The sequence below is a fragment of the Phocoena sinus genome, chromosome 1 (genome assembly GCF_008692025.1).
Source record: "Phocoena sinus isolate mPhoSin1 chromosome 1, mPhoSin1.pri, whole genome shotgun sequence".
NCBI classification, from domain to species: domain Eukaryota; kingdom Metazoa; phylum Chordata; class Mammalia; order Artiodactyla; family Phocoenidae; genus Phocoena; species Phocoena sinus.
In genome coordinates this window covers 160,150,367-160,172,804 of record NC_045763.1, presented here as the reverse complement: position 1 = coordinate 160,172,804, position 22,438 = coordinate 160,150,367, and the positions used below count along the sequence as shown (strand labels likewise).

General features: G+C 47.9%; 1 protein-coding gene across 1 annotated transcript in view; it reads right to left on the bottom strand.

Annotated features, from left to right (window-relative positions):
• The window catches only part of KIF26B (kinesin family member 26B), a 494,415-nt gene that overhangs the window by 88,722 nt on the left and 383,255 nt on the right, over nucleotides 1–22,438 (bottom strand). Inside the window, 4 exon segments of the mRNA XM_032648317.1 lie at nucleotides 875–1,058; nucleotides 3,843–4,105; nucleotides 5,301–5,394; nucleotides 10,701–10,907. Of these exon segments, the coding sequence (XP_032504208.1) occupies nucleotides 875–1,058; nucleotides 3,843–4,105; nucleotides 5,301–5,394; nucleotides 10,701–10,907 (748 nt within the window).

The following is a 22,438-nucleotide window of genomic DNA, read 5'->3' as shown; positions in this document are numbered from 1 at the left end:
TTATTTAAAAGCCATTCACTTTCACAATTTATAAACAGGAAGAAAATGAATTTGATGTTAAATATTTAATAAGTGCCCAGGATTTGTTAGGTGAGGACTTGGGTGGATTGCTGGGTTTAGGGAATGTCCCAGCCTACACTTTTGTGGAAGCCATACGTTAAGTTCTTATAGTTGAAATAATTTAATTGTTTCTTTGTTTTCAAGATTCCTCTCTACTTTCAGATTCCAAATTGAAAGCAGAACCATGAAAGAAAGTGAAAACCTGAAAGCAAGTTGTTTTAACTTGGTTAGAAACCTAGAGGGAGGGATTATCCTTCCCTCCTGAGCTTTTCTGCTCAGAGCCATTTGGCTCCAGGATCAGATCTTCTGCAAGTCACCCTTTGCTGAGAGTACAAGAATCCACTGCAGGCTTTGATTATGATTATGATTGGTACCTTAAAAGAATAAAATAAACATTTTTCAGATTCCCACATTCATGCTGCTAAGACATAACTCAGAAAAATCAGTGAAGGCAGGATTTAAAGCCAGCTCCCAGATCATTAGGAGAACTGTGGATCAAATTCTGTTACAGGGCTTCCCTGGTGGCGCAGTGGCTGAGAGTCCGCCTGCCGATGCAGGGGACACGGGTTCGTGCCCCGGTCCGGGAAGATCCCACATGCCGCGGAGCGGCTGGGCGCATGAGCCATGGCCGCTGAGCCTGTGCTCCACAACGGGAGAGGCCACAGCAGTGAGAGGCCCGCGTACCGCAAAAAAAAAAAAAAAAAAAAAAAAAAAAACCCAAAACAACAAACAAACAAAAAGGTCACAGCTGCCCTCGAGGAGAGGCTTCTCTCCAGGGAGGGCCAAGGAGGCTTGAGGGCAGAGGCCGACTTACTTCCCCCCTTGCCGCTTTTCTCCATGCGGTACTGGTAGATGTGCAGCGTGAAGAGCATGTGGGAGTTGCGGAGGTCATCCTCGTTGCAGTCCTGCTGGCTGCCCCGCCGGGAGGTTATGGCAGCATCCAGGAAGAAGGCGGCCTTCTCCGCAGTGGGCGCCCGCAGCTCACTCTGGTTCTGCAGCTGGAAGACACAAGGGAAGGACTGAAGCTGCAGGCGGGCGGTTTGCCTGCCACTCGGGGCTGGCTGTCCGTTCCGCATTCTTGAAGGCTGGACGTCCTTCTGGAACCAGGGCCTCTATCCATGTGCGATTCTCAGCTTAATTTATTCGTATCTGAAAAGTAACACTGAGCACGCTTATTGGATGAAACATATTTTCACCCATTTTACAACTGAATTAGAATCTGTAAGTATCAGGTGTGAAAAGCAAATGCTTGTATCTGGGTGATCCATGGGGGCAGGTGTCCCACCCTGACCTCCGCAGAGGCCAGCAAACCAACATCCTGGGCAATCCATGTACCTAAGAAAACATGAGGGATGTGACTGCATCTTGATTTCAAAGATTAGAGTATTTAGAAGCAGGTGGGTTGCAAAGTGTGATTTTAGTCCAGATAGTACTGGTATCACAAAGAAGTGAAAAACCTTAGTTAGCTTTAACTCAATTCTCAATTTTCCCAGCTATTTAATTAGAGCCAATTTTAGGCCACATTTACTAGCATAGTTATAAATAAGAAGTAAGTGTAAAAGACATAAGAAGTAAGTGTAAAAGACATATGAAAACACCCAAGATACTTGAACGTCTCATCTATATCATTTAAGGGCTATCTATTTTATCTTTAGTTGCTAAACTCATGTTCATGGCATAGTCATTAATTCATTAAAGAAGCACTGTGGGCAACGTGTCTAAGTCCTATGAGATGCCTTGGTAATTACAGTAAACCTTACTCAGAGCAATATTATCGGCATTTGACCAGCACTCCTTTACTGGGGGTGGGAGGGAAGAAAAGTAAACTAATATTTCTGATTTATTCAAAGGAGTGATTTGCAGTATGTGCCTTAGGGTCAAATTTTGACAGTCTTCTATTCTGACTCTAACTGTATCTATAATTCTGAATCATGAGAGTCGATATTTGGAACCTGAGACCATCAAAATCCTCAACCTTCAGAGAGGTTCTGTGGTGCTCGTTGTTTTATACTTGCTATCACAGAAAAGATAACCCAAAGAATGTTTAAGATTCTTCAACAAGAAGGTAAAGAGGATGTTGGCCTCTTCCTCTTTTTCTTAATCTTCAGTTACCCAGAGCTTTCACCACTGTGGAACTTCACTAATGGAGTTATAAAAGTGAATGGAGGTTATAGCATATTTGAATGTCTAAGTAATGCTTGGAGTGGGAGCAGTGGGTAGGGTGACACTGATTCCATCACAGGTGCTGAGAAATGCGCATTTGAGGGCTCTATCCCAGGCCTATTGAATCAGAAATTCTAGAGGTGGAGCCCAGCAGTCTGTGTTTTAACAGGTCTTCCAGGTGACTCTGATGAAGACTGAAGTTTGAGAGCCACTGGATGAATGTCTGTATGACCACTTAGTTTGCATTCTAATTAGGTTTCATATCCAAATGGTATCTGATGCATCTGTTAAAACTATGAAGAGCCAATTTTAGTCCGACATGGTAAGGACCTTTGGGAGTTGCTGAGAACTAACCAGGCAACCACAATCGACAGTCAGGAGAAACATCTAAGAGGGCTTCCTGGAAGAAGTGTCAACTAGCTGATACCCAACAAATAAGGAGTTAGCCAGATGAAGAGCGAGAGGAGAGGAGTCAGCAGCCTTCTGTGCACAGGGAACAGGATGTTCAAAGGCCCAGAGTAAAAAGAGGGAGGATGGTTGGTGCCTTAGAGCCTTGTTACTGAAAGTGTGGTCAGTCATTGGGAAGGTCGTCAGAAATGCGTCATCAGAGGCCCAATCCCAGACCTATGGAACCGGGATCTGCATTTTAACAAGATCACCAGTGCTTCTTATGCGCACTGAAGTTTGAGGGGCACTGCTTTCTTAGGGGACGTAAATGTAATCTAAGAGGAGTGGCAGCAGGGGAGTGGTAGCAGGTGACGCTGTAAGGTTGTGTAGGGCCTCTTGTGAACCACGAGGATTCATAATGGAAGTGGAAGGATCTGAGGTGCTCTAAGCAGGGGAGGAACATGGCCAGGTGTGAGGAGATGGGTGTAACAGAGTGGATATCCTCACCCGAGAAAACAGTCGCACCTGGGGTGAGGCAGGTACTTATCAAAATGAACACCTATCTAAAAAGGAGGCATCTGATAAAACTAGAAAAGAGAGCCTATAGCTAAAGACTGGAAAACCTGATTATTCTGGGTATGAACCAGGGTCCTCCCAGGTCATTCCCACCTCTACTGTCAAACAGCGAGGGAGAAACACTCCCAACAGGCATGACATCCTGAAAAGGTGAACTGGAACTTCTCTTGGCTTCCATGGTTCCAGCAATTATATCATGGTTGCAATTAGAAAGTGGTTATTAGCTTTTCCTACAGCACTACTAGTCCGGCTGTAAACCAGTGCCAGAAACACAGTTTATAGAGCCATAAACAGCCCTAGTAATGGCTGGAGCTATTTGTGCAAAGCAGTAAACATTTCCGCTTGTTGCTAAACAAAAGAAAGATGGTATTTTCTTTTTTGTTTTGAAAGGGGCGTAAAGAAAGTGAATTCAATTTCCCCCAAATGCTATAACAACTGTGGTTCCTGTTCATTGTCAATTAGATTCAAGGTACAAATATTTAGGTTGGGCGAGCAGCTGCCCTGCAGCTGCAGGCCATAAAGTTCCAGTCCACTTTAAAGTAAACACTTGCAAGCCTCCCCCGGTTGCATGTTGAGTGAGCCATGAGGTGAACTGCCCCAGCTACCGAGGTAGGGATGAGCCACCTTGGAGCCAGCCAAGCCCCAGAAGCAATCACCTGCGTGCCACAGATGGGGTCCTCGCACAGGTACACGCCCGGAGACTGGCCGTCCTGCAGGCTGCCCGTGGCCACCTCCGACAGCAGGTCCCGAAGGTTCTCTTCTTTGCCCCACACCTCCACGGCTGAGATCCGCACTGAGAAACGGGCTCCGGTCTTTTCTTTCCGTTCATTTATCAGCTTGAAGAGCCAAGAGATGGCACAGGGGATGATGCCAAGATTCTGCATGGAATCGTCTTTTCCGATCATGGTGTAGGATTTTCCTGGGAGAGCGAGGAAAGAAAGAAAAGCAGCTTGAGTGTCTAGGCATCATTCTATAGTCTCAAGAATAGATGCCAAGGATGCAGAAGAAAGGCATGGGGAGCGGGGAATGGGAAGAAAGGAAAGGAAAAGGTGAGAGAAATATTAAACATTTGACATTTCCAAGTACTATTGATGGAATAGCTATAATAAAGAATGTGAGAGCCCCAACTAATGACAAGATTAAATCACAGTTGACCTTGAGGAGAGGATCTCAAACATTACAAGCTATCCAGTTTCCGTACTGTTTTTCTCATGGTGGGAAGGCAGAAGGCTTTCATCACTGATATGGTTCTTTTTATCACCACCCCACAGATTCACTCCACATACTTACACTTTATATCCTTTTTCAAGTTAAATGCTGTGTATATTTTGCATGGGCAAATTCCATTAAAATCTGGATCACTGCTTTGATCAGAGATCAGGAAGACCGAAGTGGCAGTGAGATGAAATGGGCTTTCCGACCTGGCCTAGAACTGGCTCCATCATTGCAAAGCTGCTGTTGGAAGCTCTGCCCAGGGACACTTTTTGGAACTCGCCAAATTACTAACTTATCAAGCATGTAAAGTGAGACCTGGTGAGCAGATGGCCACAGGTCAGGATTAAGAAGGCACTTCAAGGGGATTCAGTCAACAAACCCTCACAGAGGTGTGTGGCGGCCGCCTTTCCCAGGTGCTCCAGCACAGGTGGATTCCCGACAGCTGGGTGGTGGGAAGCAAGGATGCTGGCAGACTGATCTCCCCAGACACGTGCTAATGTGGTCTGGCCTTTGCTTGGTGGCTGCTCCTCTGGCATTATGTTGAACCCAGGTCCTCTGGGGAAGGGGAGTCCTCTCTGCTCCCCAGCAACCCCTGCTCAGGAAATGTAATTTTCCTGCTGGCTTTCTGGGCGTGACCCTGACCTGGACCGAGTGGGAACAACCCCACTACTCCTTTTGTGCATTTCGTGGACTCTAAGGCTTTCCTAGATGACTGGGAATCCACTTAGGATGAGCATCTATATTTCAGAAGCAGAAATGGGTATTCATGATTATTCAATTCAGCACCTGCGGGAAACCACCTTTCCCTCCATCTGAGGACTCTGGGTACAATACAGAAGAATGGATAAAGTGATTGGGAAATCCAGCAAGCAGCATGAAAAAGTAAAGCTCTCACTGACCCAGCTTGGCGTGGCCGAAACAGAACACACAGCCATCCGCCCCGTTGACCACAGACTGGATCACCTCTGCCACGGTTCCAGCACACACTTCCGCCTGGCAGACACAAGAGGAGACACAAACTGTGAGTCGACCATTAACAATGGAAACTTGCACCTGCTCTCCTGGGACTCAGGGTCCCAGAGCCATGGCATTTCCAGATGGGTCGGCTCTAACGCAGTTCTGGAGGTGCGCAGAACCCTTCGTACTTCCCACTCCCTCACAAGCCTGAGCATTACACACATTAAAAGCAAACCACACTTCTGCTAATTTGTGGTACATTTCAGCTGCTGTCTCTGCAGTCCAGGCACGAACAGGCTGGAACGGGAACGCAGAGTGCTTTCATGGACCTCACGCCATTCTGGCCTCCTCCCCGGGCAAGTATTTAAATATTCCATTCACCCTCTGCTAATTAGATCCTTCCTTTACACACACACACCTCCACCACCACCACACACACACACTCAGAGCTTATGAAATGGCTAGGCTTGTTAGAGGGTAAAGGGTGATGTGCCATTTCGGGAAAGTGACCTTGGGATACATTATGGTTCTAATCTAAGCAGGAGGTTTGTGATGCATGTCTGCTTTGTCTTCCTGATAACTCTCTCCTCTTTCTCCATCTACATCCTTCTCTTTTCAAAACCAGAATTTTGGGCTTCCCTGGTGGCGCAGTGGTTGAGAGTCCACCTGCCGATGCAGGGGACGCGGGTTCGTGCCCCGGTCCGGGAAGATCCCACATGCCGCAGAGCGGCCAGGCCCGTGAGCCATGGCCGCTGAGCCTGGGCTCTGCGACAGGAGAGGCCACAACAGTGACAGGCCTGCCTACCGCAAAAAAAAACACCAAAAAACAAAACAAAAAACCCAGCCTTTTCTTTCTTTCTCTCTAGATACATTCAATGTATACACTATATATCACCATTGGTCAGTATACAATGGGTGGTCTTCAGCCTGTTATGTGTCTCATCTCCAATGTGATTATTACATCCTTAGACAGAGGCCAGTCTCTTGGTAACGTTTTGTATTTCCCCATTAACACCCAATACAGCACTCTGCAAATGATAAGAAAATAAATTTTGTGAACCAACTTGGGGGTCTGGGAAATCTCTCTGGTTAGCATCTGAGGCTTTCACAGCAGCAGGAGGAAGAATCACTCGCCGTGTGCTGCACCTTCCTTTCTCCCTCAGCACCAGAGTCAGATCTGGAAGCATTCAGAGGACGTGCAAACCCGGAGCTCAGTGGGCATCGCAGCAACGTGCCTCCCAGTGGGAATCTGAGAACTGCAGCCTCGGCACTGAATGTCGTTATTCAGCTCCAGGTTGCAACAACACAATGAACCTAAGTGTTCGAAAATCCATGTTCTCTCCCGAACCGAAATTGAAAAACCACACTCCTAACAGCTGTCAGTTGTTCTGGTGATGGCCTCAGCAGCTCTGCTGGGGGCTCTTCCTGAGTGAAGCGGGTGGCAGGATGAGGCTGCAGTGGGGACCACAGGATCTGTCTCACCCCCAGGGCCTAGGCAATGAGAGTCCGGAGCTAAACCCTGAGACTGAGGTGGAATCTTGATGGAATTTGCTGCAGGTGCCTCTGCAGAGCCAGGAGAAGTTATCACCAAATGAACTCTGCCTTCCTCGGACATAAAGTGAGATGGGGGTTAGGAGGCTGAGAGCCCACCTTGAGCCATACATAAAACAAACTGTATTAGATTCAAGGTCAGCAAAGAGAAAGATGGTTGTGTGTGGACCAAATCCACACACATTACTGAATCACCCGTCCAAAGGCCTGAGGACAGAGAGAAACGGGAGCAGCCTCACAGGACACAGGTTGGGCAGGCCTCCCCTTGCAAAATTCTTGTCCAGTGTCCACTGAGAAGACAGCGGTCAGCAACATGTCCATCTGGTGTTTGTTAGCTGACAATGGCCCCTGGAGGCCCTTTGCTGTCTTTCCCCTTGAGCCTAGAGAAACAGGAGCCTTCCCAAGTGGACTCCACGGGCAGGGCTGGGTGTGCAGGAAGCCTGTTGCCCACAAGCAGGACTCTGTCCTGCTCCCCACCCTTCCTGGTGATGATGGAATGTTTGTGTTCCCCTTACCCCACCAAGTTCATATGTTGAAACTGAATGTCCAATGTGATGGTATTTGAAGGTGGGGCCTTTGGGAGGTGATTAATCATGAGGGTGGAGCCCTCGTGGAGGGGATTAGTGCCCTTATAAAAGAGGCCCCAGAGTCCTCCCTGGATCTTCCACAACGGACGTAGCGAGAAGACATCTGTCTATGAATCAAGAAGGGGCCCTCACCAGATCCTGAATCTGCCAGCTCCTTGATCTTGGACTTCCAACCTCCAGGACTCTAAGAAATAAATTTCTGTTGCTTATAAGCTACCCAGTCTGTGCTGTTTTGTTAAGGAAGTGAAAATGGATTAAGACACCTCCCCAAAGCCAGAACCAGCAGAGGTATGCCCCAGCAATGGGCAGCTGGTGACCGCCGAGGCCACTGGAGGGTACTGAGTGTGGCTTATAAGGAGGATGTCCTTAAAGACCGGGTAAAAGCAAAGTTCATGACCGCCTTGGGTCACGGTGGTTGCTGCTGCCTCACAGGCCAACAACAGGGGCCTGAGAGCAGAGGCCCATTCTGTACGCTTTCCTGCTTTCCTGCTCCGGAGGCTCAGAGAGTGCTCCTTCCCAGGGGCTGAGGCTGAACACGCCGGCAGCGTGATATTACTATTAACAATGACAACAGCATGGTAAAAACAGTAGCATTTGTTGCGCACTCACTGTGTTCTGCCTCTGCTCTAAGCACCTCACGTGTATCCACACAGTGAATCACAGCAGCCCAATGAGGCACATTTTGAACTTGTCTTCATTTTATGGATGAAGACGCTGAGGCCCAGAGAGGTAGAGTGACTTGCCCAAGGACACACTGCTAGTAACTAGTGGATAAAATGGCGAGAGGGCAAAGATACAACACCATCCTGAGCAGGACGCAGATTGGTTAATAGGAAGACTCCAGGACAGAGGTCCACTCAGGAAAGAGTCTGTGAATGAGAGACTGAATGTTTGAGTCTCAGTTTCCTTGTCTGTAATGCGAAAACAGCACTACCTCCCTTTTCAATACCACAGAATTCCAGGAAGAGTAGAATGGGTTAATGTATATGAAACTTCTTGAAAACTACAAATTTATATAGAAATGTAATTTATTATATTGGAAATGTAACAAAAGCAAGCATTCTGAAGCAATAGCAAGTGTAAGAGTGAGCACATGAGCTCTGGAACCAAGTGTGGAATGTAAGCAAAGACTAGCAATAAAAATGGCTCCCTTTTCCGGAATAAATCTAAAACTCATTAATAGTCCACACCTAATTTAGGGTTTGCTTTGGAATTCTTACGACTTAGGGAGATTCGCTTTTGAAAGGTTTTAACTGTGTTAATTAAATCACTTGTAGGCCATTTATTAGACCCAATGTCAGGGTTAGATTAGTGAGCCCACTGGGTGGTACAACACACAAAAAATGTAACGAGGAGAAAACCTACAGAACTGATTCATAGAGTACTTTGTCTTCTCATGGTAAAACTCTTTGGGAAAATCACACGCTTAGGTTGCTAATGAATGGAGCCTGTAATACGTGCTGAGTGCCTATGGTGTCTGTGTGAACATCGCTACTTCCTATACTCAGATACCACATGGAGGAAATTAGCAAGAGCTGCAAATGGTACCCATCAGCACCCTGTCTTCAGGTTCTTCTCTAGGCTATTGGTTACCCGAGTGCACACTGTTTTGTTTAAATCTTGGGAAGTGCTGGAAATTTATCAGGAAGATGCAGGTGTCTGATGCCAAAATGCAGGCAAAGTAGGCCACTGTACACCTATAACCTGGGTTATAGATGTCTACTAGAAGATCCAGTTGCACCAATTCATTGCAGATGAATTGCACCAGATGGTGTAAGTGAATCTTCTAGTACACATCTGTTCTATTGGGATTGGTTCCAGGAGCCTTGGTTAAGGAATCTTGGCACCCTGGTCCCCCAAGAAGCCTCCAAATTATACTCATAACAGACTAACAAAAATGGCCACAATTCTCCACCCCTCCCTGTGTGCGTGCCCCTTGCAATGTGACTTCGCAGCTCCTCCAATCAAGAGACAGAGCCTCTTCCCCACTCCTCGAATTTGGACCAGTCGCCTTCAGCAGAAGTGATGATGTGTCAATTCCGAGCCTAGACCTCAAGAGGCCTGCAAGCTTGGATCCTCTCGTTGCCTTGAGAGGAAGCCCAAGACAGCCTGCTGGTTGATAAGAGACAACATGGAAGACAGACCAGGTGACCTGGCCAAGGCCATTCTGGACCAGCCTAAAACTAGCCAACCCTCAAACACGTGATAGCATCCAGCCAAGATCAGTCGAGCTGCCGACCCAACCCAGAGCTGATCACTGACACACAGGTGAGCCGAGCTAGGAGCAGAGGTCTGGAGGTCTCAGCTGAGGTCTCAGCAGAGGTCTGGAGGTCTCAGCTGACCTCCAGACTCATGAGCAATAATAAATACTTATGGTTGTAATCCACTAGGCTTAGGGTGGTTTCCAATGCAGCAATAGCTAACCAACACACCAGCTATCCCCAGCCTCTCTTCTTCCTCTCCGCTCCCCTGACGCAGGCCACAGGACTGCACGTCAGCCTCAGTTTCCCTGCCTAGCACTCCAGGTCCTCAGTAGGTCTTGTCCTCTATGGAGCCCTAGAACCCTGCCTAATTCTTTTCTTTTTCTAAATTTTTTTTTGATGTGGACCATTTTTAAAGTCTTTATTAAATTTGTTACAACATTGCTTCTGTTTTATGTTTCGGTTTTTTGGCCAAGAGGTATGTGGGATCTTAGCTCCCTGACCAGGGATCGAATTGGAAGGCGAAGTCTTTACCACTGGATCGCCAGGGAAGTCCCAAACCCTGCCTAATTCTAACCCAGCCCCGTGAAACATCTCTCCCCTTCTTACATGCTCACACCCAGAAGCCCAGGCAGGAGTGGGGTCTTAATGGACCAGTGGCCAGCATCTCGATGTAGCTGGACCCGAAACTTCCAATTCTGCCTGCTCTCTTCCTGCTTCTGTTTGCCATCCACTGATTGGCTCTCTCTTCCTTCTCTCCAAGAGTATGTTTTGTTGAAATCCTGGCACAACAATCCTGCCCAAGGTGTGACACCAGCGATTCAAAAGGACTGAACTATTCAATGGAACTCAAATTGGCTCACGAAAGTTGTTGTGTAGGCAGTGGAAGTGACCCATCAGGGTGCTCTGGAAGATACCCTCCCAGCTCACGGGTCCTAGCGAATAGTTAAAGCTTCTTGAAACTAATCAATATCGCCTGAGCCTGAGAAGGGGTGGTACCCACCTGAGAAGCATCTTGTGGAAAAACCGCATCAAAGGCAAACATCTTAGGAGGAACTTGGTTCCCTCTCTTTTGGAAGGCATTTAGACCTCCACATGTCAGGGGGTCATACAAGGTGATCTGCTTCTTTCGTGGGTCCACCTTTAAGAAAGAGCTGGATTCCGAGGTATCGCGAGCCAACGTGGAACAAATGCGAAGCATGACTTTCACCTGTTAAGAAACAAAAGCAGGAAATGACAGGGATTAAGACAGTTGGATACTTCATGATGGAGCACCTTTACGTACTCTGGAGACACAAGTATACGTGGCAGCATGGAATCTTCTCGTGACAAATTATGATAAAATGCACAATGAATTAGCAACATAACCCTCAGCGGGTCATGGGAAAACTCAATTTATTTATAATTACCAGGTAGAATATTTTGATACGTCTGTTACTTTACTACAGAACTGGCACATCATGTTCTTTGTCTTCCTGTTAATATAAATAGAGAATTAACTGTACCCAGGTGGCCCAATTACTTAGATGAAAAGGTAATCTGGACTGCCAAGCTTTGCGGGGGGGCTGGTGTAGTTCCCTTGAAGCTCACAGATCAATAAACCCTGTACATAAAAGTTAGCTCCGTAATTTACTCCTTGAGTCTTGCCCGTCAGGACTCTTAGAGACAAAAACACACAGTTATTAGTATCATCGTTAGAAGCCTGTGAAACGGCCTGTTTTTAATGGCCAGCATTTGAAATGTGTTCCAAGGGGCAACAGTGATAAAAGACTTGTTTGAAACATGTTATTTGGGATCCCATTTAGTGAGTGCAGAGAAATGATCGTTTCAAGGGATGAAAGTGCGTCTCTGTGGGAAACAGGCAGCAGTGCCCCTTTAACCCACCTCCTAAGTCATTGAACATGGACATTTCTAGGGCTCAGCCCGGCTCAGCCCCACCCAGGGCCGAGCGGGGTACTTGTGGGAATGGACTGCTTGCCCTAGAGTTCTGAAGTGAGCAGAAGTCAAGTTGAAGCCACACACACATTTCTAGAGGCTCAAATCCCGGGGAAATGGTCAGCATTTGCTCCCTTACCAGCTCTTTGTTACTGCGTTGCTACTTCACCTACTCGATGAGCCAGGCACTGAGCTAGGCACTGGGGATGCAGAAGACACATAATACATAGAGGAGCAGGGCACACAGACACAGAGACAGGAGATTTTTGTAATACGATGTGGCAAATCCTGATGCTATATTCAGGGTTATTTTTAAATTCCTCTCTGTGTCATGCCCTCTTCATCCAATCAATGTTCAGGCCTGAAGAAATCTCAGTCATGCAATTTTGGGGAAAAGGATTGTAAAATTTTACATAAAGGATTTCAAACATACAGAAATGCTCAGAGAATAATCTACACTGTGCATACCGAGTGAGGCCACCCTCCTGCTTATCTCAGCCGTGTCTGCTGAGGCATGGGAACTCATCTGCAGTGGGCAAAGCTGAAAGGTAAAGAATTCCTAGGGCACTGGACTCATCGGATGGGCTTGCACTGTGTCCCAGCTGGGCTTGTTATCACTTAAGAATAGTACTCAGGTGTGGATCCGGAGGCCGGGGAGGGGGCGGGTGTCATGGTGGAAGGTTGGCATGAGGCTGACCCCTCAAGGTGCAAATCTTGGTTTTCTCTCTGAGGTCATACAATGGTACCTGCCTTTTCCTGAGGGTCTGTGGTGTGCTAAGGCTGTGCTGTTATCTATGGTATCTCATTTAATCCTCCCAACAGGCCAGTGCATAGGCGTCCAGATTTTATAGATGAGAAAACAGATGCTACAGAAATTGCGGATGGTAAGGCTAGGCTCTGATCCCACCGCTGACTCCAAAACCCATACTTTTTCCATTATGCCAAGTATTGCCTCCTATACACAGTCAAACTTCTCGGAGCCTCAGTTTTCTCACCTGTATATTAGGGACAACATCACCTATCTCATGGGACTGTTGTGGGAATGAAATGAATTGACATGTGAAGTGCTGAGCACAGGGTAGGCGCCTGATTCTTTTTTCTCCTCCTCTTCTCTGTATTGCCACAGTCTGAATCACGATATCCTAGCATTTTCCAATCACGGTGTGAATGATAAGGTTTTAGAACTCCTTGCCCTGGTCTCAAAAACAGGATGCCATGGGGGAATCACTGCAGATGGAGCTGGGTATTAAGTGCTGGGCCTTAAAACGCTCCTGTTAGGGGCTTCCCTGGTGGCGCAGTGGTTGAAAGTCTGCCTGCCGATGCAGGGGACACAGGTTCGTGCCCCAGTCCGGGAAGATCCCACATGCCGCAGAGCGGCTGGGCCCGTGAGCCGTGGCCGCTGAGCCTGCGCATCCGGAGCCTGTGCTCCGCAGCGGGAGAGGCCACAACAGTGAGAGGCCCCCGTACCCCAAAAAAAAAAAAAAAAAAAAAAAAAAAAAAAGCTCCTGTTAGTAAAACCCGTCAAGTCTCACACATAGTCATTGCGTGTATGACAATAACCATCACTTCTGTCTACATTCCATTCTGGCAATTTTCTTGTTCATCATGAATGTCTCCAATCTTATTTCAGTTCCATTCATTACTATAGATTTGCCCCACTTACACAGCAGGTGTGCTAAGAGCATGTATTCAAACTGCAACTTTTGGTAGGTGTCTGGGCCCTCTGGTCTTTCTTTCTTTTTTTTTTTTTTTGCGGTACACGGGCCTCTCACTGCTGTGGCCTCTTCCGTTGCGGAGCACAGGCTCCGGACGCGCAGGCTCAGCGGCCATGGCTCATGGGCCCAGCCGCTCCGTGGCACGTGGGACCTTCCCAGGGCACGAACCCGTGTCCCCTGCATCGGCAGGCGGACTCTCAACCACTGCACCACCAGGGAAGCCCCCCTCTGGTCTTTCTGTAAGCAAACCTCCTAGCCCAGCCCCTGAACACTACAAGTCAAGGATGATGCAACCCCAGGCAGAACTGATGGGGTCACATGGCCCACTGCTTTTCTATTTCACAACTTTGCATGCAATTTCTGGGTAACTAGAGGTGCTGAATGTACAATATGAACTAAGCCAGGCAAGGGCCTGCAAGGAGAAGCAGCAGAGGAGGGGCTGGATCAGTGAGCCATTTGTCCAGGGGGAAGGCTCCTGAATCTTAATGAACTTCTGAGCCTGCAGTTCAATTTCTGCAGACAGACTGCAGATCCCAGCTTCTGGTCTGACCAAGGAGATATGCAGCTCTTTAAAAATCCACTGAATTCCGGGCTGAGGGAAATGCCACACTCCATTCTCTCCTTTGTAATTCATTTAAATAAATGGATAATTTTTTTTCCCCTTAAAGGAAGGAAATTGCGTTTCTCTGCTTCGTTTCTTTGTGTCATTATTCCTTGAGCCCAGCACTGCACTTCCTGCTAATCCTCTGTAATTAAAGTGCTTAGGAGATATCACTTGTGATCAAGAAAGTCTCCCGACTTCTTGCCAGGAGTTTGTGCTTTTGTTGCAAACACTCGTAGGTTTTTGGCAACATGTACGTCAACCCTCCCTCTGACTGCTGCCCTGGGTACAGGGTACCCACAGCTGTCAGCGTGCATAGCCTTCTCCCCAGCTCTCAGGGTCCAGGGGACTGTCACTATTTTAGTCCCAGCAGCAGAGGAGCTAGAGAGGCCCAAAGTGGGGGAGCGTGGGCCTGACGCCCTGACTCTCTGGGACTAGCTTAGCAGGTCACCTACCAAAGCTCTCCCTGGTTGGGAGCCCGCTTCGCCGCAGTCATCTAATTATTCAGTGGATGGTGGCAGACAGCGGTTGCTCCATGCAGCACTTGTCCTCCTGTCCTGTTCATTAATCATTCCAGCGCCTCCTACTGATGGCCCGGCAGGACTGATGGAGAGCGGATACGTGAGACTCGCAGAGCTTTGCGCCTGAACTGGACAGACTCTCCATCAACAAGAAGCAGCGCCCGCTGCCACAGCCTTCGGCGCAGCCCACTGACAGGCAGATCCGCCCACATGGTCACCCAGGCTCCCGCCCCCCCCCGCGGCCCCCCCCCCCCCCCGTCCTGAGGCTCAGTGCACAAGCGCACGGTTGAGGACCAGGGAGGTTCCTCGCTGCCTGTCTCTCTATCCCCAAGCTGTCCGGCCGCAGGCTCTCTTCAGACTATATGGCCCAGGAGGGCTGGGGGCAAATTTGACCATCCGAAGGGTCCCTCACCAGTCAGAGAAAGACTACAGACGATGGTGGGGTAGTGGGACACAGAGAGGACACAGCAATCCTCAGTACCAGAATTATCTTTACCTTCCACATCTACTCAAGTTCCTAAAACATATCTGGAAATGGTTCTCCAAGGCACACAGAGGCATGTGAGATGGGTTCACCAACATCTGCCAGCAGGAAGAATGGTGGGGCAAGTAGGGCGGGTGAGACCATCAGATGGGATTCTAGACCCAAAGGAGCCATCTCCCGAGACAGAACAGCCAAACTGCAGAGCCCAGGGAGCACTGACAACTCAGTCCAGCGTCCTGTGTCCCTCTTGCTGAGGCAGAGTGGCAGTGATGGTGACACTGAGACTCCCGGTGATGCACGTGAGCCATGTAAATACCCACCGTCGCATCTCTCAAGGGCGATTCAGCCTCAGATGAGTGAGAGCGAAGCCCAGGCGAGAGACTGAGTTGACGTCCAGCCCTGCCTGATGACAGCGACTGGGAAGGCCGAGGCAGTGCCGCGCTGCCCTCAGCGCAGCCCAGGAAGCCTTCCTTGGTTTCTACGTATGTTTGGATGGGATTCAGCTCTTGAGGGAAAAACACGGAGGGATAACAAAAGGGTCCATTGTACCTAAAGTACATCTCCTTTCTTACAGGTTCCAGGTGTGATGGGCACTGCCTGCTAGGAGCCAGGAGACTGGGTTCTTATCCAAACACCACCACCATGGTGTGGCTGTCCACCTAAGGCAGGGGCCTTGGTTTCCTCATCCCTAAACTGGGCCAGCTGTGTCACCTCCCTTGCAGGACAGGTGTGAAGAAATAAAGAAATAAAGACAGACTCTAGAGCAACATACAAGTATAAAATATCATTCTTCAAAGAAAAAAGGAAGGGAGGAAAAAAAGAATGAATTCATATTCTTCAAACCAACTAGTATAAAGTAGACTTTCTACATCAAATTAATAGCATTAGAAGCCTTTATCCAAGGCTTAATTTTTTTTAATTAAAGGAAAAAAATATTTAATGAACATACATATCCACAGTGACGAGAGACAAAGAATAAAATATTCTCCTTCTTCCTCCCCCCGCCCCAAATTAAAGAATATACAGTCTACTTACATCTTCTGTAAAGGTGAGTAATCCATGTAAAATTTGATCTGAGGCTCTAAAAGCTAAATGAGGTATTGACCTTATTTTATTCCTTTCTTTTCTGTCTTGATCACACGTGATAGATGGACTCACATTGTCTACTTATGGTACATTAGCCACTTCAGGAAAATTCTCCAACCATTCCAAGTAAGATGACTGAAGAGACAGGAACCTTAAACAGTATATACTTCTCGATATGTATTCTTCTCAACACACTCACTTTTCTGATCTACCAAGAAATGCAGGAACCTTCCATATTCTTCTATGCTTAGGACATTCTGACAAACCTATTGTAAAAGATTTTTACAATAGTGCCAATTTCTAAAACACACTGCAAGTGATTAAGGGTGTGACTTTCCAGCCAATATTTAAAGAGTGGTTTCCTCCTTATAACGTAATGTAAGATTCTATTGCTAATCCACCACTGGCACACTGAAACCCACAAATATGACTTTCTTTCCCCCTTTTGATTTGCCAAATGTGCATGTTTAACCTGATACGAGAGACAGGCAAAGATGTTTTGTAAAGAAACAAATTAAAATTGGGTTTTAGAACAGGAGAAAGTTTAAACACTTTTCTGGTAAAGTTTCTAGAAATAATCTGAAATTACTTTTTCTAAAGGAAGATCTTGATGATTTCATGTGCCTGAAAGCTTCCAGAAGTTTTTTTGTGTGTGTGTGGTACGCAGGCCTCTCACTGCTGTGGCCTTTCCTGTTGCGGAGCACAGGCTCTGGATGCTCAGGCTCAGCAGCCATGGCTCACCGGCCCAGCCGCTCCGCGGCATGTGGGATCTTCCCGGACCGGGGCACGAACCCGCGTCCCCTGCATCGGCAGGCGGACTCTCAACCACTGCACCACCAGGGAAGCCCTTCCAGAAGTTTTTAAGGAGACCATGGAATCAAATTCCAAATAGTAATAATCTTGGAGGTCTCAAATAACTCTGATACTGGGAGGTCCAGGGAGCACCAAGCAGGTGCGTGCTCCCTACATTTACAGAGGGAGCTTTTCAACATTACGTTACAAAGTCATTATTCCATCGAAACATAGTTACTGTTACAGAATCACAGGGTCACACTGAGGGACTCCAGAGATTCTAGGCACAGTTGAGCTATTAGTGACAGAACAAAATCGGAGTGCATTTCTTTGCATAAAACCACAGTAATAATCCTACATGACATATTCGAAGACCATGGGCTATCTTCACCTGGAGGTCCAGAGCAATTGGATCCAGTGCTGAGTTTGGGGGGTAGAGGGCAGACTTCAGGAGGCTGAGGGCACTCCGGGCCTGTTTGGGGGCAGCATCTGCCCTGTGTTGATAAAATCAATCACTCAGTAGAGGATACTCAAGTGACTTGTCCAAAGCCAGTTGCCTGGCAAAGGTGAAAGGGCAGTGGCCCCTGACCCACTCCTCCTACAGAGAGTGTTCTGGGTCGGAACCAAAGAAAGAGTGCTGTCCTCCCACCAAAGCCAGCAGGGCTTGAACCTCTCCCACCTGGGGCTGGGCCCGCACTGAGCCACCTTTACAGAGATGGGGGTGGTGAAGACTGTCCCTGCACTGTGGGTGGCTGGCTTCTCAGAAGTACCAGTGGGTAAGCTCATGTGGTGCCAGACAAAATAATGAGAAGCGATGCTATCAAGAGGAAAGATTTACATTATTCAAAGCCAGGCTGGGAAAGGAGACAAGTGGTGGCATAATAGAGCTAAGTGTGGGAGAACATGTGCGAGACCAGAAACGGGGCCGTAATGAGAGGTGCTCAGTGAAGAAGTGCTTCGGGGAGTGGGGATGGGGGATTCCCTGACACCCTCCATCACCAGCATCTGTCACCAGGCAGCCATCAGGGGACCACAGTGCTGGAAGGAGGGAGAACGAAGCCAGGGGACAAGTCCTTCCCGTGAGGCTCATGGCCGGGCAGCCTTCGGGAGCGGGGCCCCTTACACCAATTAGCAGGTTGGGAAAAATCTGGCCAGGATTCGAGGAGAGAGATGGGCACATTTCAGGGGCTAGTCTGTCAGCAAGGAGAGCGACTCTGACAGCAGCCTGTTAGAAAAGACCCCATCTCTTAGTTCAGTGCTAGGATACTTATTTTAAATGGATAAGCTGTTTAATATACATCCTGGGACTTCCCTGGTGGCCCAGTGGTTAAGGCTCTGTGCTCCCAATGCAGGGGACCTGGGTTCGATCCCTGGTCAGGGAACTAGATCCCACACACCGCAACTAAGAGCCCGCATGCCACAACTAAAATATCCCGCATGCCACAACTAAGACCCGGCACGGCCGAATAAATAAATAAATAAATACATATTTTTTTTAAAAAGTTACATCCTAAGACACAAGCATTCTCTGTCAAGTGGGATGTGAGATTCTGACCCTCTCCAATATTAAGAACGCTCACTGTCTGAGTGTCCTCCCTCTGACCACGTGGAGCATAGCCTGGAGCTTCGGAGCACACGCTCTGGAGACCCACTGCCTGGGTTTGAGTTCTGGTTGTACCTTTTACTGATGTGCATCTGTGGACAAGTGACTTCATCTCCCTCAAGCCACATCTAGAAAGATCATGAACTCCGAAGTCAGGACGTCCTGGCTCTTACAAGCTGTGTGACTAGCAACATATTATTTTAACAGTTTCCTCAACAATACAATGGAGATAATAGCCCCTATCTGGAGGGCTTTATAAGATCATTAAGCAAATAATCATGCTAAGTACTTGGCACAAAGTAGGTCCTCAATAAATAAAAGTTACCATCACACTGAGCCCTCATTCATGACAGTGCCGTACGAGCCGGCGTTCTCAGGAATCTAGCAGATGATCTCTGCTCTCCCAGCTCTCCCTTTAACCGCCTTTGACCTGGGAGTGCAGGAGACCTAATCACTAGATTCTTAATCGTTTGTGCCCATAAGAGAGAGCTAGAGAGAGAAAGCATCATCTCACCATACACTACAGAGCTGAGTCTCCAAGGCTTGCCCAAGGCCATCCAATCTGTATAGATACAGAGTCAGCTTAGGTCTTCCAACTGCCACCCACTCTCTCTGATGCCCGATTTTTGGTAAATCCTGGGTAAGTGACGAATGGAGATTTTTCTGAATACTGGGTAGGAAAACTATTGTGGTTAGTTTCTGGTGATTGTGGTTATTTTATCTTTGGAAATACCCATTCAAAAGATAAAAGATCAGGGAAGAAATTGTTGGGAAAAGCAGCCATGGGCACTCCTTAAATTAGAGTTCTTTCAGGTGGACTCAGTTTGGATTTGGGCACTAATAAGTTAATAAAGGGCCCATTTACCGTAAAGCTCACTCATGGGTTACGACTGGAGAGCTAACTGATAGAGCTGTTGTTAAATCACGAGCGTCCAAGAAACGCTGCGTCGGCTGATGCCAGCTCGTCTGTCACCAAAGATGCTGTTCAGCTTGGCCACCAACAGGGCCAAGGGAAAGCTGTTTTTCTTTTCTGCAGCCCAGTTTATTATAAATATGAAGACTTCAGCTTGCTAACCTGACACTTGATTTAGTGTCTTCTGTCCCTCATTACTGGGTTCTCCTTGGTCCCGGGAATTTCACTATCCCACTGCTTCTGGCCTTTGACCTAGATAAATAACACCCAGAACTCTGAAAATAAGTCAAATCACCCTGTCAGGGGAGTATCCAGAAATACTAGCTACCAGGTCCACCATGGAATTTAGCAAAGCACCATAATAAACAGCGTAGATATCTGAATTAAAAAGGCAACAGCTGTGATCATCTAATAATTAGCTGTGTATTTTTCTGGCATTCATCACTTCAGTCCATTTTCTTTATAAAACTGTCACTTAGGAACACTGTCCATGCTGCTCCCAAGTTCCATTACATATGTGCATCTCTCATGGGATGATAATTTTATTCCTGGCGGCACTCCGTATGGATGAGACCTGAGTAGAACCTAGGGGTGCCAGCATTAGCCCGGGTTCTCAGTGCTTCCTGGGGACAGATGTCAGGTAAGCCAGCACAGAACCCCCTCAAGCTCAGCACTGAGGTTTTTCCAGGCCCACAGGACGGCATGCTCGGTGTTGGGAGAGAAGATGTCCTTCTCCAGGCCCCCAGGGGAGGTCGGGGTCGATGCAGGGGGCCGAGTCCCCTCCTGGAAAAGCCGTGGGCATGATGCACGCTCCAGGACTGGGCTGTTTCTCCAGCCTGCAACTCTGCAGCCCTAGTTCTAGGAAAGAGAAGAAGGAGGGACTTGTCCTGGTAAGAAAAAGCACCTGAGGGATCTTCAGGGCCAAGAGGTTGAAATCTGGAACAGTCTTAGCTGGCATTTAGGGTAAATGTAACTTTCATTGAAGCCTGACGTACTCGATGGATTGCCATGCCCAACTCCACATTCTCTTGGCCTTCTCACACTAAAAGAGGGAAAGGAGAGGGAAGAAGGAAGCGGGAGAAAGACGTGACGCCAGTACCTTGGTCCCCAAACCCTGGACCCTTAATGAGTCTTAGAGACTTTCATTCTCATTCAATAAAAAAGATGAAGAGAGTTCAATCACAGCAACACTAGCCACAATTACTCCAACGCTTTCGCTGTAAGTTCCTCCGAAAGGCCTCCCTACTCAGAAGAGCATCTGTCCAATTCCACTGAACACGTATGAAACACACATTATGCACAGAGCCAGGCCAGGGCCGAGCAAGGGAGGCACAGGCGGAGGTGGGAGGGTGAAGAGAGTCAGAACTATGTATAACCGAAAAGGGAGAAGGTGGCATTTCCATTTCAGATCACTTTATTTTCAGGTTTTAGGCTTAGAACCAAAGCAACTTGAATTCTCGGCTTAGCTCCAAGGAGCCCCAGAAGAACTCGATGGGATCTGATAAACCTGGGCAGCCCCTGGGGGTGAAGGACATGCTGATAAGAGGAGGGGGTGACTGAAGCCCAGTGGGGGCAAAGGGGCAAATGCTAATGAAAATCTCCTACCACCTCTGGCCAGAGGCAAACCACTGACCCCCTCTAATTCCCTTAACTGGCTGTACCTTGGCAGGGAAGCCCTCGCTGGCAGCAGGACACAGGTTCAAAGCAGAATGGTAAATTCTAATATGGAGGATTATTTGGAGGACATGCTTTCTCTTTATTTTCTTAAAATGTTTGTATGAAGAATCAGATGGAGTTTGGGGAGAGAAGTACCAAGTAAATGTGAGATTTACCTAATTGCAGTCTTCTCCAGCGTGATCATATTAAGAATTGAAAAAAAAACCCAACAAATTCAGGTATATACCCATAATCCAACAACAGTAATCCTCCTTGCCCAGAAGCCTGGGCCTGGGGAGAGGGCCTGGGAGGCGGGGCATTACTCCTGTGGCTGAGGGGCTTCAGCAACCTTTAATGAAAGACACTTGATCAATAAGGCGCACTCCTGCATTTGAGAATTGAAAAGCCATCCTAGCATGCTGTGTCTGAAGCAAACGTCAGAAGCATTTATCATGTTCTGGGGTGGAGGGTCTGAAGCTACAGCTTGCCAAACTATGAAAGTGAACTTCACTTAGGTCCCACAAATACCCTCGACAGGCCCTTTTGCATCGTGTGGAATCAGCTTTTCCTCAAAGATCAGAATGCGTGGGGGAGCTTGATCATGGCTCTGTAGAATGGACACCGCCACAGGGCTCTGTCACTGGGAGGTATCCCCATGATAGAACTTTGTTACTGGGCTCCAGCTTACATAGGACTGTTTTATCTTGCCTTCTAGGTGAACCCACAAACTGCCCTCTTTGTATTTCCAAGGAGCCTGAGCTGCTGTCCCCTCAACAGATCATGGTACACAGTTCATCCTGTTTGGACTTAGAAATCTCAAGCTAGAAGAAATTTGCCCAAGGGACATGGACTGGATAAAGCAATGACCAGTGACTCTCCTAGACTCCCGGCCACTCCCCAACTAGTCTAGTGGGGAAACACCCAGAGCAGGAATCAGAAAGCCTCCATCCATTCATTCCTTCAGCATCTGCTGAGCACGTCTCAGTCTGAGCCAGGTACCATGCCAGGCTCTGTGGTTACAGAGCTTAAAAACCAGCTGTTGTCTTCAAAGGGCTTAGTGTATCAGGTGAGATAAAAAGTGTACCAGGTGGTACAAAAGAGCTTTGTCCTGAGAAACCATGAGGGCCCAGTTGGGAGGGGACATTTCCAGTAGGGGAGCAGGGCCAGGAAAGGTTTCCTGAAGATGATGGGACTTGGAAGAGGAGTCAGGGTCAGCCAGGCACCTAAGGCAGGGTGCGGGCACCCGGGCAGAGGGAGCATGTGGGCAGAGGCTGACTGGTGTGTTGGAACCTGCAAGTAGCTATGGGGCCTTGAGTCAAGTGTCTCATCTTCTCTGTGCCTCGGTTTCCTCATCTATAAAGTGGACGTGGTAATAATGCCTACACCTCATGGAAGCTGTTATGGGGATTACATGAGCTGATGCATGTGAAGCTCT